At 42.5% G+C, this 15,750-nt stretch overlaps 1 protein-coding gene across 12 annotated transcripts in view; it reads left to right on the forward strand.

The window, feature by feature from the left end:
• Window positions 1-15,750, forward strand: part of PROM1 (prominin 1) — a 588,333-nt gene that overhangs the window by 218,982 nt on the left and 353,601 nt on the right. For all 12 annotated transcript variants that reach the window (XM_078678433.1, XM_078678442.1, XM_078678438.1 and 9 more), the window contains exon 2: window positions 11,483-11,541. In XM_078678433.1, the coding sequence (XP_078534559.1) occupies window positions 11,483-11,541 (59 nt within the window). The remainder of the gene's footprint in view (window positions 1-11,482; window positions 11,542-15,750) is intronic.

The raw sequence follows: 15,750 nt of genomic DNA on the forward strand, positions 1-15,750 counted from the left end.
ATAATTTGTAGGATATTATATCCTAGGAGGCTTAGGGATATTGAGCCCCAGATCTCTAGCACCCTAAGAATAGGACCGACTATAACCCCACTGGATGATAGATGCAATCACCATTGCCTCATACCTCGTTTTCTCTGTGTTTGCTGACCTTCCGCAACCGTCCGTATTGAGAAATCTAGTGCTTGTGTTGTCTTGTCCCCCAACTTGTCCTTGGCGAGTCGCGCGTCGCGCGTAAGAAGAACTCTGCCATGCTGCAGTTTACTGAGTTTTTGCCGAAAAACCCTACAAACTCTGCCGGAAGAGCAGAGTTTACCACCCATACCTAATAGAGACCAATGGAGGCAGCCTATAACAGCCCATAGGAAACAATGTACAATACACTACAAGTAACTCTACATCTTACTTTTGATTAATATGAGTTACTTAAAATTGTTTTACAATTTTATTTTAATTTACATGAAATTAATTGTATTTTTTTATTTTAGAAATAATAAGCTTTACTAAATGTGCATATATTTTCCTGCGCCAGTGGCAGAGATCTCCACATACAGGTAGAAAGTTATTAATGGTAGCTTTACACTCATAAATTAAATTATAGGGGCCCCTACCCCCTTGTTAGAGGTGGTGGTGGGGACTCTTAAGTCACCATCTAATTGTAAATCTAAACGTGGAAATGATGAATACCAAAATATTTGAGATTTTACACCCAGGTGTAGGAGTAGATCTACATGGAAGTAGATCTACATATGCAAACTTATCTCTGTTAATCGTGTCCACTGTTGAAGCAGTTAATGCTTCTTTTAAATATGAAGACGTCACATGAAGAAATGGCCAATGACTTAGGAAACCTTTTATTAAGAGACACGGATTTTGTAATGCTTATTTTCATTCAAGTGCCTTTCATTGTGTCACTGGATTTTAAGGAAGTAAATAACAAAAGATGATTTTTCATTCCTACCTGGTCAACATGGAACCAGAGGTGCAGAAAACATGTCCACCCTGGACTGCGTCACTCCTATTTCTAATAGTAGGGCGAAACCTCAGCACAGCGTGGTTCATTCAAAGATGCGACTACAGAAAGTTCTTGCCTCAGGGCTTAGATAATGTCATGAGATAAAAAAATATAAAAAACAGGCAGGTGCCCCCTGGTGAGCCTGCTGGCAGTGCTCTGTTTTAGACTTAACACTCAAATTGAAATTGATAGTGGTAGAGTAGGCTAGTGAGCCTCCGGTTCTATGTGTACGTTTATATTATAATCCTTGGTTTTGAGTAGAGTACATGTAGTAAGTGCGGATAAAGAGAATGGCTCACCATACACCGCAAATTGCCTTAATGCCTTTTATGCCTGCTGTCACAAGCTAGTTCCATCTGCCCTCTAGGATTTACTTAGTGCACTTGCATTAGCATATTACCTCAAGGCCATGTTAGTGTCTTTGAGGGCCACTGCTCTTTTTACAGACTGGAATGTGATGCTCTACACTGCAAGGAATATTTTGCACACTATATATATATATATATATATATATGATCAGCAGTGGATTGCGGGTGTGCGATATATAGTTAGTGCAACTAACTATATATGTGAATTTCAATGGTTTTGTGTGAGTAAAATAAGGTTTTGTAAATGCTAATTCCTAACTATATATGGTCTATAACCTATGGTTTTTTCAGTGAATTTTCAAGGTTTTGTAAATGCTAATTCCTAACTATATATGGTCTATAACCTATGGTTTTTTAAGTGAATTTCAATTGTTTTTTAATAGCAAATATCAAAAGCTGTAAAATGTATTCTTCTTTTAAAGGAAAAATATATTTTATATGTATTTAATATAAATTTTTTATGCATATACATTTTTTGAGGGAACGAATTTATCAACTATCACGCTGAAGAAGAGTGTGGGGGAAAAAACCCAAAGAGGAGGACTAAGAGGAAAGAACAATCAGTTCAAAAATACAATTGCTTTAAAGCATGAAGTGCTTTTCCACACATTTACATTTAAATAACCCATATTAGAACATACAAAATATCTACAGAGGAGACGGTGTACATTGAATTTTAGACTCTTCATTGGTACCTACATGTTGGTACTTACATCACCCACACAACACAACAGCTCTATTCAGAGCTACCCTACCTCAAAGCACTCTAAAATATTATTTTAATATTTCCCTTGGTTTTCCCCTTGTTACGCTTTCCGGAACGCTACCCGGGCCTCCTCAGCCAGCCTCAGAAAACCTAGAGGGTCAGGATATGTCTCCCGTGCCCCCTTATACCCATTCCCAACATTGTTTATCCTCCATCTTGTGACTAAATTCGTCCGAAACACAAGATGGCGGACTCCCGTTACGCTACCGGTGAGCTACCCGGTTCGCGTACCGGGTAGCGCTTCCACCGCGAAAAATCGAAAAAAAAATTATTTTATTTTTTTGCCCCGCGGGGCCCTTTAATAGCCCCCGCATCAATCCTAGGGGGTCATGAGGGGTCTACCTTGCCCCCTTTCATTCATTTCCCCCTTTGTTTATTTCCACCTCTTGTCTCTCGATCCTACCGAGAGACAAGATGGCGGCCGCTCCGGACTGTTTAGAATGTTGACAGTCACCGGAGAGCCAATCCGCTTCTCCTCGCGAAGTTCCGTTACGCTTCTGGTACGCGAACCGGGGCGCTAACCGGGACGCTGTCACAAATATATATATTTTTTTGAACGTTAATTTCTCAAAATCCACTGGAGCACATATCTTGAGACCTAGCAAAGGCACATCGGGCAAACAGTCTCTACAATTTTGCCAAGTTTCATAGAAATCCATTCAGCCGTTCGAGCTAAAAGTGAGTCCAACCGCCCTATGGAAAACTCAATGTTAAAAACACGTTTTGGGACCCCCCTTTTTTCTCGGCCCCCGCTTGACGAAATCCCCCAAAACTTTCAGGGGATGCTCAGAAACAAAGTGTGCCATTTTCAGCCAATTCCGTCCATCAACGCCTAAGTTATTCAACATAGAATTCTCAGAAATCCCTATTCAAAAAAATCCTAACTATATATACCTACTGGCGACCGCCAGTAGGTAGTATATATATATATATATATATATATATATATATATATATATATATATATATATATAACATTTCTATGGCAAAATGAAACCCCTCATTTTGTTCCTTTTCAAATTAAATGTATTAAGTGTTACCACTTTATTCCAATCAAGATGCCTTCAGGTGTGCCATACTTTTGTCATGAGTAAGACTGTTAGCGTTCTAGTTGTTCTTTAGAACACTCTGGGACATTCTGTCATTGGGCTATAGTTGGGCTACATCTGGCTGATATTTGGGCTACATTTGGGCTCTTTTGTCTCTGGTGGCCATCTTGGGAGACTGCATATCAAAAAAATTTTAATGAAATATAAGAGGATTTGAGAAGTCACTCAAAATGTGCCCCAATTTTTCTTTCTTCAGCACTAATCATAATTTCTATGGCTAAACGAACCCCCTCATTTTGTTCCTTTGCAAATTAAATGTTTTAAGTGTTAACACTTTATTCCAATCAAGATGACTTCAGGTGTGCCATACTTTTGTCATAAGTAAGACTGTTAGCGCTCTAGTTGTTCTTTAGAACCCTCTGGGACATTCTGTCACTGGGCTATAGTTGGGCTACATCTGGCTGATATTTGGACTACATTTGTTTTTTTTTGTCTCTGGTGGCCATCTTTGGGCTACATTGGGCTACATTGGGCTACATTGGGCTACATTTGGGCTCTAACATATATATAGCCCAATGTAGCCCAATATATATTTTTCAAAGTTAATTTTCGTAAAAACCACTGGAGCATATATCTTGAGACATAGCAAAGGCACATCGGGCTACCAGTCCCTACAATTTTGCCAAGTTTTGTGGAAATCCATTCAGCCTTTCGAGCTAAAAGTGAGTCCAACCGCCCTATGGAAAACTCAATGTTAAAAACACGTTTTGGGACCCCCCTTTTTTCTCGGCCCCCGCTTGACGAAACCCCCCCCCCCAAAACTTTCAGGGGACGCTCAGAAACAAAATGTGCCATTATCCTGAAAATTTCAGCCAATTCCGTCCATCAACGCCAAAGTTATTCAACATAGAATTTTCAGAAATCCCTATTCAAAAAAATCCTAACTATATATACCTACTGGCAACTGCCAGTAGGTAATATATATATATATATATATATATATATATATATATATATATATATATATATATATATATATATATATATATATATATATATATATATATATATATATATTTATTTATTTACCCAGTGCTGTCGCCACTGGGTAGTAGTAGATATAGATAGGTCACTGTTTCCATATAGGAAATGCGTTTTTTGTGTTGCTAATAACTTAGAGCTGTTTGACAAATCTTCAACAAATCTTCCAGAAACGTTCTAAAAAATTGCTCTTTTTTGACTAGTGTGTTCTTGGAAAGTTTTGGAGTGATCTGTCAAATGGGGGCTGAGAAAAAAAGGAGTCCAAAATGCAAAATTCCAATGGATTTTCCATTAACTTCTTTAGGCAGGGCTACAGCAAAAACAGCTGAACGGAAGTACACCAAATTTGGCAGGAAGCTAGATCTTGGAACGCAGATTGTACTTTTTGTGATCTGGTGTAAATCAGTTTTTGAGAAATGAAGGTTAAAAATATTTGTATATCTGGACGTTTGGGTTGGAGGGACTCTCTCGAGACTCCTTCCAACCCAATTTTTAAAAATAGAGTGCTTTGATTGGCCCAGGTGGCTTTTCTTACCCTGGACCATTTCACTTCTGCTGGAATCAGACTCCTGAAGGAGGGAGCTCTCTTATTGGCAGCCTGCAACATGAAAAACATCTTGCTGGCATCCATTACATGACTCTGGGACAAGGTAGGGATACCCTGCCCCCCTAGGCCCCCTTGGGTGGGGACTAGAGGGACCACCCCTGGGCCCAAAATTGAAGAACAAAATGCCAATGGCCATCCTGTGAGGCTCCTGCAGGATAAAAACACCCCAAAAATAAAATGGTGGCCCGGAGCTGCATTCTTTAATTAAAGGCGTGCGTGGCCTCCTTCCTATGGCCGTTTTCGGTCTCAGGGACCCCATTCTGAACACCTAAGGCATATGTTATTGGAGGGGAGTGCACCCCTGAGCTGTGTTTGTCCAAAGAATTAATCTATAGTAAAGGAGGAGGGGGCACACAGTCCCCTTCCCTGGGTTGTTTTTGGCCCTGGGCACGCTACACCTGAGGCCTAATATATTTAATAAGTGGAGGAGGAATTCACCTGAGATGTTTTCAGCCCCCAGGACCACATCTCTGGGGGGGTCAAAGCATTTGTTAAGGGGAGCGGTGCACGTGGCCACCCCTGAGCCGTATTCAACTCCAGGGACCCCATCCGGGCCTTTTTCGGCCACAGGGTCCCCATCCCTTCAGGGCTCATTTATTTGATGAGGGGAGGGGGCACACATCCCCCCTCTCTGAGCTGCTGTAGGCCCCGGGTCTCAAAGCATTTAATAAGGGGAGGGGGGGCACACAGCCCATTCCCTGAGCCTTCATATGCCCTGTGGACTCCATCCCTCAGGGCCGTTACTTAAATGAAACCTTATGACCTTACATATTACATCACTCATGACATGTTCTGTGACCTCACTTATGACATCACTGATGACATCTGAAATAACATCATTTAGGACTTCATTGATGACATCATCCAACGAGTGACTAGTTTATTTTATTGTTCTCATAGTGGCAGATAACTACCATACCTGTTTGGGACTCACTTCCAGGTACATACAGATCACATTGCCCTCACATGGCTCATGCAAATGAGGGGTGAAAATCCCAAGCTGGTAAGGTAGTCCATCTTCCTACAGGAAATGGACTTCCCTGTGAGGCACACGGCCCTGGTTCAGCATTTCCTATGCTGATGGTCTCTCTAGGTTCTTCCGCCTTAGTTTTGAGACCTCCTAGTTCTTCCCACTTTCAGCTGGGTGGACATGTTAGACCTGTCAGTCTTAGAGTGGTTGTCCCCCAAACATTTTGCCTTACTCCTCCTATGTTTGCTGAATTAATTTTGTTGGCCTTAGGACCCTGCATACTTTACAACTGCTAACCAGTCCTAAACTGTTTATGTTGTCTTCTTTACACCTGGTGAAATTGGCTTACAATCAATTGGCATATCTATTTTACTTGTAAGCCACTAGTAAACTGGTACTACATATACCCAGAGCCTGTAAATTAAATGCTACCAGTGGTCCTGCAACACTGATTGTGCCACTACTTGGGCAACCCTTTAAACCTATCTCAGGCCTGCCATTGCAGTATGTGTGTGCAGTTTTAAACTGTCCTTCTGACCTGGACAAATCAATCTTTTGCCTGGCCCAAATCTTCATTTTTAATGGTTTTAAGTCACCCCTACGGATGCCCCTAAACAGCCTATAGAGCAGGGTGCAGTGTATCTTAAATGTTGGACATGTACTTTTCAGCTTTTACATGTCATGGTAGTATAAAACAACTACATTTGTTTTTCTCTACTGTGAGGCCTGCCTCTCCCATAGTATAACATTGGGTCACCTTATTTCATTTAATAAGTGATAACTTTCAATTGGGAGCAGGTATAATAGTTGAGTCTAAATAATTTGTAATTTTAAACCATTTACTTGGAATTTTCTTGTTCTAACCATTTGAATCCTGGAACAAATGACTAGGTGTAGTTGGCAGCTGGTCTTTGTGTATTGCTTCCAGACAGTAAAATGAAGGGGGAATCGCTGTTGGCAGGATGGGTTTTCTCTATCAGGATGAGGAGGAGGAGCTGTTACCTACCCCATTTGCACATCAAAATAACATTGCCTCAGCACACTCGCAAAGGGTTTCACACTTGTCTTTTGTGCCCCCAGACAAGCTGGGGCCAGGGCTAGGAGGCTGGAAATTCCAAACACGTCTTGAAGGGGAGGACTCTAGACGTTTTCTCCACCTAAATTTAGGTAACGGGTATCAATATTTGACCCTCAGATCCACTTTTCAGTACACTTCTGGATCTGTGGAAGACTCAGAAAATGAACTGCTGTACGGCTCTGCCGCAAGAAGGACTGCCCTGCTGCCTGAGTGAGAAGAACTGGATCAGCATCGTGAATCCAGGACCACTAGAGTGACTCCAAGGGCTAATTGGCTGGCCTCCTGATCAGAGCCTCAGGGATAGAAAAGACTCTTTCATATTGAATCTTGCACCTGAACTCTACCTGCTGTAAGTCCTAACACCCCCAAAAGGGTACCCTCCAGGCCTGGGCCCTTAGAAGTGGGGCCCAGCTGCGGCATCGGAACCACTACTGCATGATGCATCCCCGACGCAGGCAACCAAGGTTTAAGGTACATTTCATAGTGGGACTAACTTGTTCCCTGTATTGGGTCCATGCTTCATTGTAGTTGGCCTTAACTTGTAACTTTGCACTGGTTCGGCACAAACAGATAACCACAGTTAGAGGTTTGTGCTTTTACGGCACTGCTTTTCCTAAATCTTTAAAATTGCATATCTCTGGTTCTACTGACTGAATTTTGGTTATTTTGGTGTCAAATAATGTATTCAATTTTTAGTTTAGGTTTCTTGTGTTTTGTTTTCACGTTATTACTGTTTGTGTACTGCATAAATACTTTACACATTGCCTCTAAGTTAAGCCTCAATGTGTTTGTGCCATGCTACCAGAGGATTAAGCACATGTTAATTTGGGGTTTGCTTGTGTTTCGCCATGAGACGAATTGTGGTTGTTGCTTAAGTAGCATTTTAACCCCTCAACCAGTAACTCAATTTCTCACACTTACAATGCGTTTTGCATTTAACATTTGACTTAAAATAATACATATTGAAGCTTAAAACACGTTTAATTATTAGCACACAATCCCCAACAAAAACACATTTCTTAAATCATTGACAGATATCTGCCATCCCAAAATGAATACTAAATGCTGAAATCTTCCTAAAAAGAAATGAAAGCAACTAATAATTCAAATAACATAAAACAAATACATGACAAATAATATGTGTAGGAAAGTGCTTCTTTTTGACATGGTCATCCCCACTTTTTGCCTGGTACAGATTCATTTTTGGCTGAAGGTGCACTGGGTCACTGGTAACATGGTCCCCAGTGCCAGTGTTCTTTACCAAAATCAAGGTAAATGTTCAATTGTCCACCAATTGGCAAGGACCTTGGCACCCTTGTAAGTCCCTAGTAACTGGTAGGAAATTAAGAGGGTCTCTAAGGGCTGCAGCATGTATCGTGCCATCCTAAGAGACCCACACAAGCACATGCAGACTGCCATTGCAGAATAACATTTTTTAAAACACGAACTGGCACATACCCTGTGAGCCATGCCCACAGACACTGGATGCAATATATGTAAGTCACCCACACAGTAAGCCTTACAGCCCTAAGTCAGGGTGCATTATATTACATGTGAGGACATATCTAAGTGAGCAGATATGCCCCTGTAATGTCTACTTCCACTGCGGTATATTACAAGTGATCAGGGAAGCCATCATAAGTATATATCCTAACACTGGTCATTATGAGTTACCCAGCTACATGATGGATTCACTGAAAGCAATGGTGTTTGGTATCAAACACCTCATCTTAATAACTGCATACTGATTCCAGTATTGGATTTATTAAGGCATCCTCCCAGAGGGCACTTTAGAGGCGTGAAACCTACTAGTCCTCTAGTGTTCTGGCTGAGTATCATTCAGCCTGCCACCACAGACGAGTGTATGACCCCCTGTAGGTGACAGCCTTTGCTCTCTAAGGTCTGGAAACAATGTCTGCTCCAGAGAAAGTGTTATCACCTCTTCTGGCATGATGGCTAATGAATCTGCATACCAAAGCCAGAGGCTTCAAAGCCTCTACTGCCTTTGATATGCAACCCCTGCTTCCTCCAGATCTGGAGAATGCCACCCTCTACCCTGAGGCCCATTTGGCACCAGGACAGGCAGGGAATTATCTATGCTGTAGGTGTGTTGCACATACTAGCTAGTCACACCCCTAAGGTGCATTATGAAAGAAGAATTCCACCTTTTTGAGTTTGGTGGAAATAGGAACTCTGGGCCAGGGTTATGCCCATTCCCCACAGGTAGTGGTCATATAAGGGGTGTAATGACCCCAAAGGTAAGTATCCCATTGGCTACTACCCTTGACTCTCTTTAATGCCATCAAAAGTCAGTATTTAGGTGGTCCCCTCACACCAACAACTCAGATTTGTCTGTTTAAAAGGACAAAGAAGAGCCAAAAATGTGAGAACTGTTAACTAGCTGTGGACTTTGGCGCCAAACCTTGCTTGCTCCCATCTGAACAATTGTCCTGCAGCTGTACATCCTACCAGAGCCTTGGCCAGCTGCCAGCACTTCGCCAACCAGCCAGCATCTCCCTTGAACTGTATGCAGAAGCCCCCACTTCCCTACAGCCTGCAGGCACCGCCCGCAAAGTCCAGCTCACCTATCTGCTGACCACCGGGTCTACCAATGCAGCAGCAGCCCAGGAGAAGGTTCCTAAAGCTCCCTGAGGTCAGCCCCATCTCTCCAGTGAGTTTCGAGCCGCCAGACCTTCCAGAAGCCCTCCAGCATCACTTCCCAGGGAACTGGAGCCCTTGAAGCAGCCAATGAATGTTCAGTATCCAGCCTAGACACCAACACCGCCAAGAAAGACTTACCGATGTGAGACATCCACATCAGAAATGCCATCATCGAGAGTGACCATATTGTGCTATTTTGACCCCATCTACAGGTCGACCTAAAAAGTGTGAGCCTCCAGCGACACGCCGGTCAAAACACCCCTGCACCCGAACCCCACAGCCCGAGTCCGAGCCTACAGATGGTGCACCCTTACTCCAGAGACCCTCAAGAGCCGAGCCCACCTTTGGGTTTTGCTGGACTGGTGCCTCAGTCCCCACCTGCAGCCTTTTTCTTGTTACAGGTGTCAACATTGACTTCAGTCATAGCATTCGAGGCTACCTTTGCGGCCAGCTCCTCTGCACTCGGACACATCAGGGCAGGTAATCCGAAACTGCTGGTGGTTCTAAGGACCTTGGCCCCCACTTACCTTAAGTCCAGAAGAACAACCCTGTAACTCGATTGCAAGTATACCTATGCAGTGTATGTTTCTCCCATAGGATAACATTACTGTGCTCGAGGCTCATGCCTCAATCCACAGCTGTATTTTTTGCGTTTCTGAAATCGCTAACTCGAAAAGTACTTACCTGGTCCCAAAGATCTTGGTGTCTAAATTAAAAAAATCTCGGATTTCCTTATTGAGTGTCTGTGCAGCAAATGCATAACACACCCCTTTAATAAGCTTACACTACTCTACCACATTACCACAAAGAGAGCCTTTGGGATTTTTAAAGAAAGCCCCTGTAAACTAATAAGGGTCGTCTGGACTATTTGCATAGTGTACCCTTTAGGTGCACTACGTAAATAGCTTCCTACACTTTACGTAATATGGTTCTACATTGCCATCTCGGGCTTCAGGATTACATTTATAAATCACTCTGCATTCAGCCTTGCGGTTTATATAGGTCATCAGACACCTTCATGTTGCACAGTCACCAGCTATGTATTCTCCATATATGTTATATACAAATTCAGTCTCTCTCTCTAGCAGGAAAGACCCCATATATAATGGACATCACCATAGAGTAAAATATTTTCTAATGGAGGAGAAAATAAAAGTTAAATGTGCAAATGCATTATTTGTTTACATTTACACCTGGCGACTGTGAGTGCTCCCTGAAATCTTTGACTTTGGACATGTAGCGAAATCCTGAAAGATTGTGCCCCGAATTATAGGGGTAATTCTACAGAAGCAGTTTTTTTTACTGAAAGGGTGGCCTCTCCTGAGTCACACCCTAGCAGTCAAATGAAAAAGTGTGCAAATATATAAAGGGGAACCAAATATTTTGTATGCAATACTCCATGATGTAAGTCGGCGACCTTTTACAGTGCTAACACTGGTGTGCCATTCCTTCTATATCCCAAGAGGGCTCACAGCTGATCTGTAACTTACTTGTCTTATTGACTTCTGTGGGTGATTCTGTATGTGTCTTTTAATTACATTGGTCTGCCGATAGACGAGTTTATCTTTAATGTGCTATTTAAGTCCATTGGATCACGGATAGCTGGATTAATGGTTTTAGATGTGGTTTGAGTTTAAAGTTCATAATATAAATAAGTGAGCTGAAATCTGTCAGGGCTGCTTTAGACTTTCACACACAAAATGCAATACATTAGCTAAATGGAGTTTGTTAGTAACACCTTTTGTCCAAGTGCAGGGAAGCATTTCAGTATGTGTTGTGAACTATAGCTATAGCCGCTGTTCCAGTTTAGATCTATTTTTTTGTTTCTGGCGAAGAAACGTGTACCCCTGCTGCTGCTTTATCAAATGCATTATACAGATACGGAAAGAGGAAAAAGCTAAATTTACTAAACATCACTTTTTTGTTTTAGATCTTGCCAGAAAGATAGCACAACAGAAGTTTGCAGAATTCCAGGGAGAATACCAGAAGGTAATTATATCTAAAAATGTTCATGCAATATTCTTTTCGTCAGCCACAAACGTCTTTTTGTAGCTAAACAATGCGCATGAAGAGGGTTGATTCATAAAAGATGTGTCTTCCTCTTTACTGTATATTATTACAGATGAACAATTATGACATAAAGCAGAACATTCTTAAACATGCAAGGTGTTCGCAGTGAGTGCTGCTTGAGTGTATAAAATGTGTTTCTTACCTGTAACTGTAGTTCTCCAGTATTGGTGTCTTTCATAGATTCAAATGCTTGAATCATCTGCGTCGTCGAGGTGGGAGTCCCATGGTACTTTCTAAAGCAATGTAAACAGTATACATAGCTCATAATAGCAAATGACATTGACTTTAATAGCTTATCTACATCATTTATGAAGAATCTAGCTCCAGCCAATTAGACAATAGCACCCTCTACAACACTCCCTGCTGAGGCATCTTCCCTCAGATTTTTAAGCACTAGTAGGAAGGAGGGGAACCTCAATGGGGAGGAGGGTGGGTGTTATGATATGGTATATAATTAACTATAATATCATGCTAAATTATCACAATAGTGGATGGTGGATATATATACATGTACTATCATACAAAGCTCACCTAATTGAAAAAGATGGCAAGACACTGCTTGTACCACAGCTACATCACTACACTGCAATAAGTCCAGGCAGTAAAGCTGTGTGAAGTATGCCTGTTTTTCCAGTTTGCTGCACGGCATATGCTTTCAATAGGCACTCCAACTAACAGGGCTGTTGTTTTTGAGACCACCCAAGTGGAGTGTGCCTTAGCCTTTTTTCTACAAGGGCCTACCAGCCTTAGAGTGGCAGAATTGAATAGTCGCAGCTATCCATCTAGCTATGCTTGGTTGGAAACCAGACCATCTTTGTTATGGTATCCATATGAAACTACCAGTTGATCTGTAGTCCCTAATTGTACTTTGCGATGCAAATAAAACTTTAAGCATCTCTTTACATCCTGCATATGCAGTGTTTTTTCCACAGCTGTAGGCAGATTCAGGAAGAATGTTTTAGCACAATAGGTTTGTTCAGAACTTTTGGAATGAACCTGTGATTAATCCTTAGAATCATAGCGTCATCCTTAAACTATAAGAAAGGTTCCTTGATAGAGAACGCCTGTTTCTCACTCACTCTTCTGACTGATGTTGTAGTGATTCTGCTCAGGAGCAGAACTATGCTTGGGACCACAGAACATCAGACTGTAGGGACTGAGTCACCGTACCCCATCAGCACCTATGGACCCGAATCAGACTAGCTCATAATGTCTCACTTGCCCTCCTAAACATTCCAGAGACAAGTGATTTGGCACCCCAGAACACAACACTCCCGACCCTCTCAGGATCACGCTAGCAGGTCACCCCCTTTCGCTCTCTCACTCATGCTTGTCCACAATAAATAGAAAAGAGATACAAGAAAAGTTTATAATGTTTATTTAAACTATTGTGCTCTAATGTGCATTAGTTGCACAACAACTAGCAAACAAATACAGGTCAGTGTTGTCATTAGCATAGCTATAAGACTGTATATTCTAAAAAGTCCTATCATATTACCTGACAGATTTGCCTAACCCCACCCTCACTACAAAAACGAAATGATTATAGATCTCTGGGCTTTGCAGCGGACCACATACCTTAGTATTCATAGATAGTTGTTTTACATCTCAGTTGACACAGCTCTCTTGTCTCAGGATCTTTGCACTGTCTGCAAGTCTCCTCTCTCCATGTGTTTAGAACATGTCCCGGATTATATGACAAAACATATATTATCAAAAACAGCCGCTAAGTGTCTCTATTATGTCTAGGTGCTAGTGTCCAACCATGGAGAATAACCAAAAGCAGAGTTGTTTGAACTTGTCTATCCTGTGAAGACTAAGGGCCTAATTACGAGTTTGGCGGTCCAATGGGCCTCAAAACCTGTGGTGGAAGAGCAGCTACCACCTCACCAGCAGTCCGACCGCACTATTATGAGTTTGGCAGTTGAACCCCCATAGGACAGCTGCTACCACTGGGAATCCGTGATCCCTCCGTGGTCTGAAGCCGCAATATGCAGGCAATGCCACTGCAGCACCACCAAGCATGTTACGAGTTTCCTCACCACCACATTTTTCATGGCAGTGAGCACGCCATGAAAATTGAGGTGGTCAGAAGGCTGAGCGGGTCCTGCAGGGCCCCCTGTTGCCTCAGGGCCTAGGGGTGCATGCAGGGGGCACATGTTGTGCCCCCGTGTCAGTATTCATCCCCTGTTCCTACACAGCATGGACTGCACAACATGGTGCAGTCCATGCCATGTAGGAACATGCTTTGGCGATCCCACGGCAATTCCTTGCTAAGGATCACATATGAGCCTTAGCATGGTACTGCCATGGGATGGCCAAGGCACCACCCACCAAACCAGGAGGCAACTCTAAATCTGGCAGGCGGTGTGGCAGTGGGACGCTGGCATGGCGGCCCGCTGCCACACTGCCAAACTCATAATCACGCTCTGAAAACCAGGAAAATGACAAAAAACCTGTGCTACCTACATGTGAAAATATAATGTGGCATAAAAAACAAGATTGTACTTTGGGAACGTGTGGAAAGCAGAAGCGGCCTACATTGTGCACAGTTAGGCTAACATAGGGAAAATGACAATGTCCATGGAATAAACACCCAGCAATGTCACAGCTAGAAGTAACGCTACTTTCCATGTTAGGGATTTGATCTCTGCCTTATGAGTAGGTTCGAAAGGGTTCTTTATTAACTGTGCTAGTACTGTGTTAAGTTGCCAAGTTAGAGGATATTTTATTGGAGGGAAGACTCTGAATAAACCTTTAAGAAACTGTCTAATAAGTCTTCTAGACCATAACTAAGGTGATCCAGATGTCCATCTGTATTTTGAAATTTTCATCTTTGTGTACTTTAACCGAATAATGAACTAGGCCTGATCTAGCCAACAAGAGCAAGTGAGGCAAGATTTATTCTGGAGGTGCCAAGATAGGGTGATTTTTTTACATTTGGCCCCATAAACAGAAACACTTCCATTTTAATCAGTATTTCTTGTTAATATTATTTGCTGTGGCTCTCGGAAGGATATCTCTGCAGTCTTGTGGGATTTCTTTATCTTGAAGCTCATGGTATTCAGGAGCCAGACAGATAAGTACAGAAAGATCGGGTTCGGATGAAGCACCTGTTTGCGGCTCATTGGTAGCATAGCCCTCTGAGGTTCCAGCTAAATGTGATTCTCCTCTGACATTAGAAGTTCGGTGAACCATTATTGTCTGGGCCACCATGCAGTAATTAAAATCATTCGACACAGCTCCCTCCTCATCTTTCTGAGGAGTCTAGGTATGGGAGGGATAGGGGAAAGCGTATGCAAAGATCCCTGACCATCTGATCGAAAACGCATTCCCCATTACCCTTCTTCAGGGTACCAGCATTCGTACAATTGGCACGCCTGGTTCTCCTGAGATACAAAGAAATCTAGTGTTGGTTTACCCTATTGCTGGAAGATTTTGTTCAGAATGGATTGATTTCGTTCCTATTTGTGGCTGCTGTGTATTGTCCGTCTCAAAGTATACAAGTGTGCTCTCGCTACTACAACAGAGTATCACAAACAGTGCAATGACTGATAAGTATTTAAGGAAACAGAAGCAGAATCTTTGGTGTGTTCTTGATACAGCAAGAAGATGATTTATTCTCTCCAGACTCAAGAGATGTTATGCAAAGCCGACACGTGTTTCGTCGTGTACAGTTGAGTCAACACGACTCTTCAGGGCTTGAGGAATGGTATGTTCGTGGTATTTGGCATTAGGTCTGGGCTAATATCCGTGTACTGGACGGTACTCGCCGGAGAGAGACACAATTCTAAATGTGACTACATAGAAACGGTCTGTCCCTTTATGATAGTCACGTAGAAAGTACTTGTAAATTGGCAATCTGCATTCAAGAATGTCAAAAATCTTCGTATTTGTCCACTCTGACTCCTGGTGTGTCAGGAGGTAGCCGGGAGGGGATCCGTCTGATACTTGGCTGGCTAGAGACGAGTACGTCTCTAAAAAGGCGGTGCGCTCTGTTTTGGAATCCCTCCTCCTGTGGTTCCCGGTTGCCGTCTCTCTGTACTCTTGGTACAGAGAGACGGCAACCGTACTCGTCTCTAGCCAGCCAAGTATCAGACGGATCCCCTCCCGTACTGTACACGACGA

This window comes from Lissotriton helveticus, chromosome 2_2 (genome assembly GCF_964261635.1).
Source record: "Lissotriton helveticus chromosome 2_2, aLisHel1.1, whole genome shotgun sequence".
Taxonomy (NCBI): domain Eukaryota; kingdom Metazoa; phylum Chordata; class Amphibia; order Caudata; family Salamandridae; genus Lissotriton; species Lissotriton helveticus.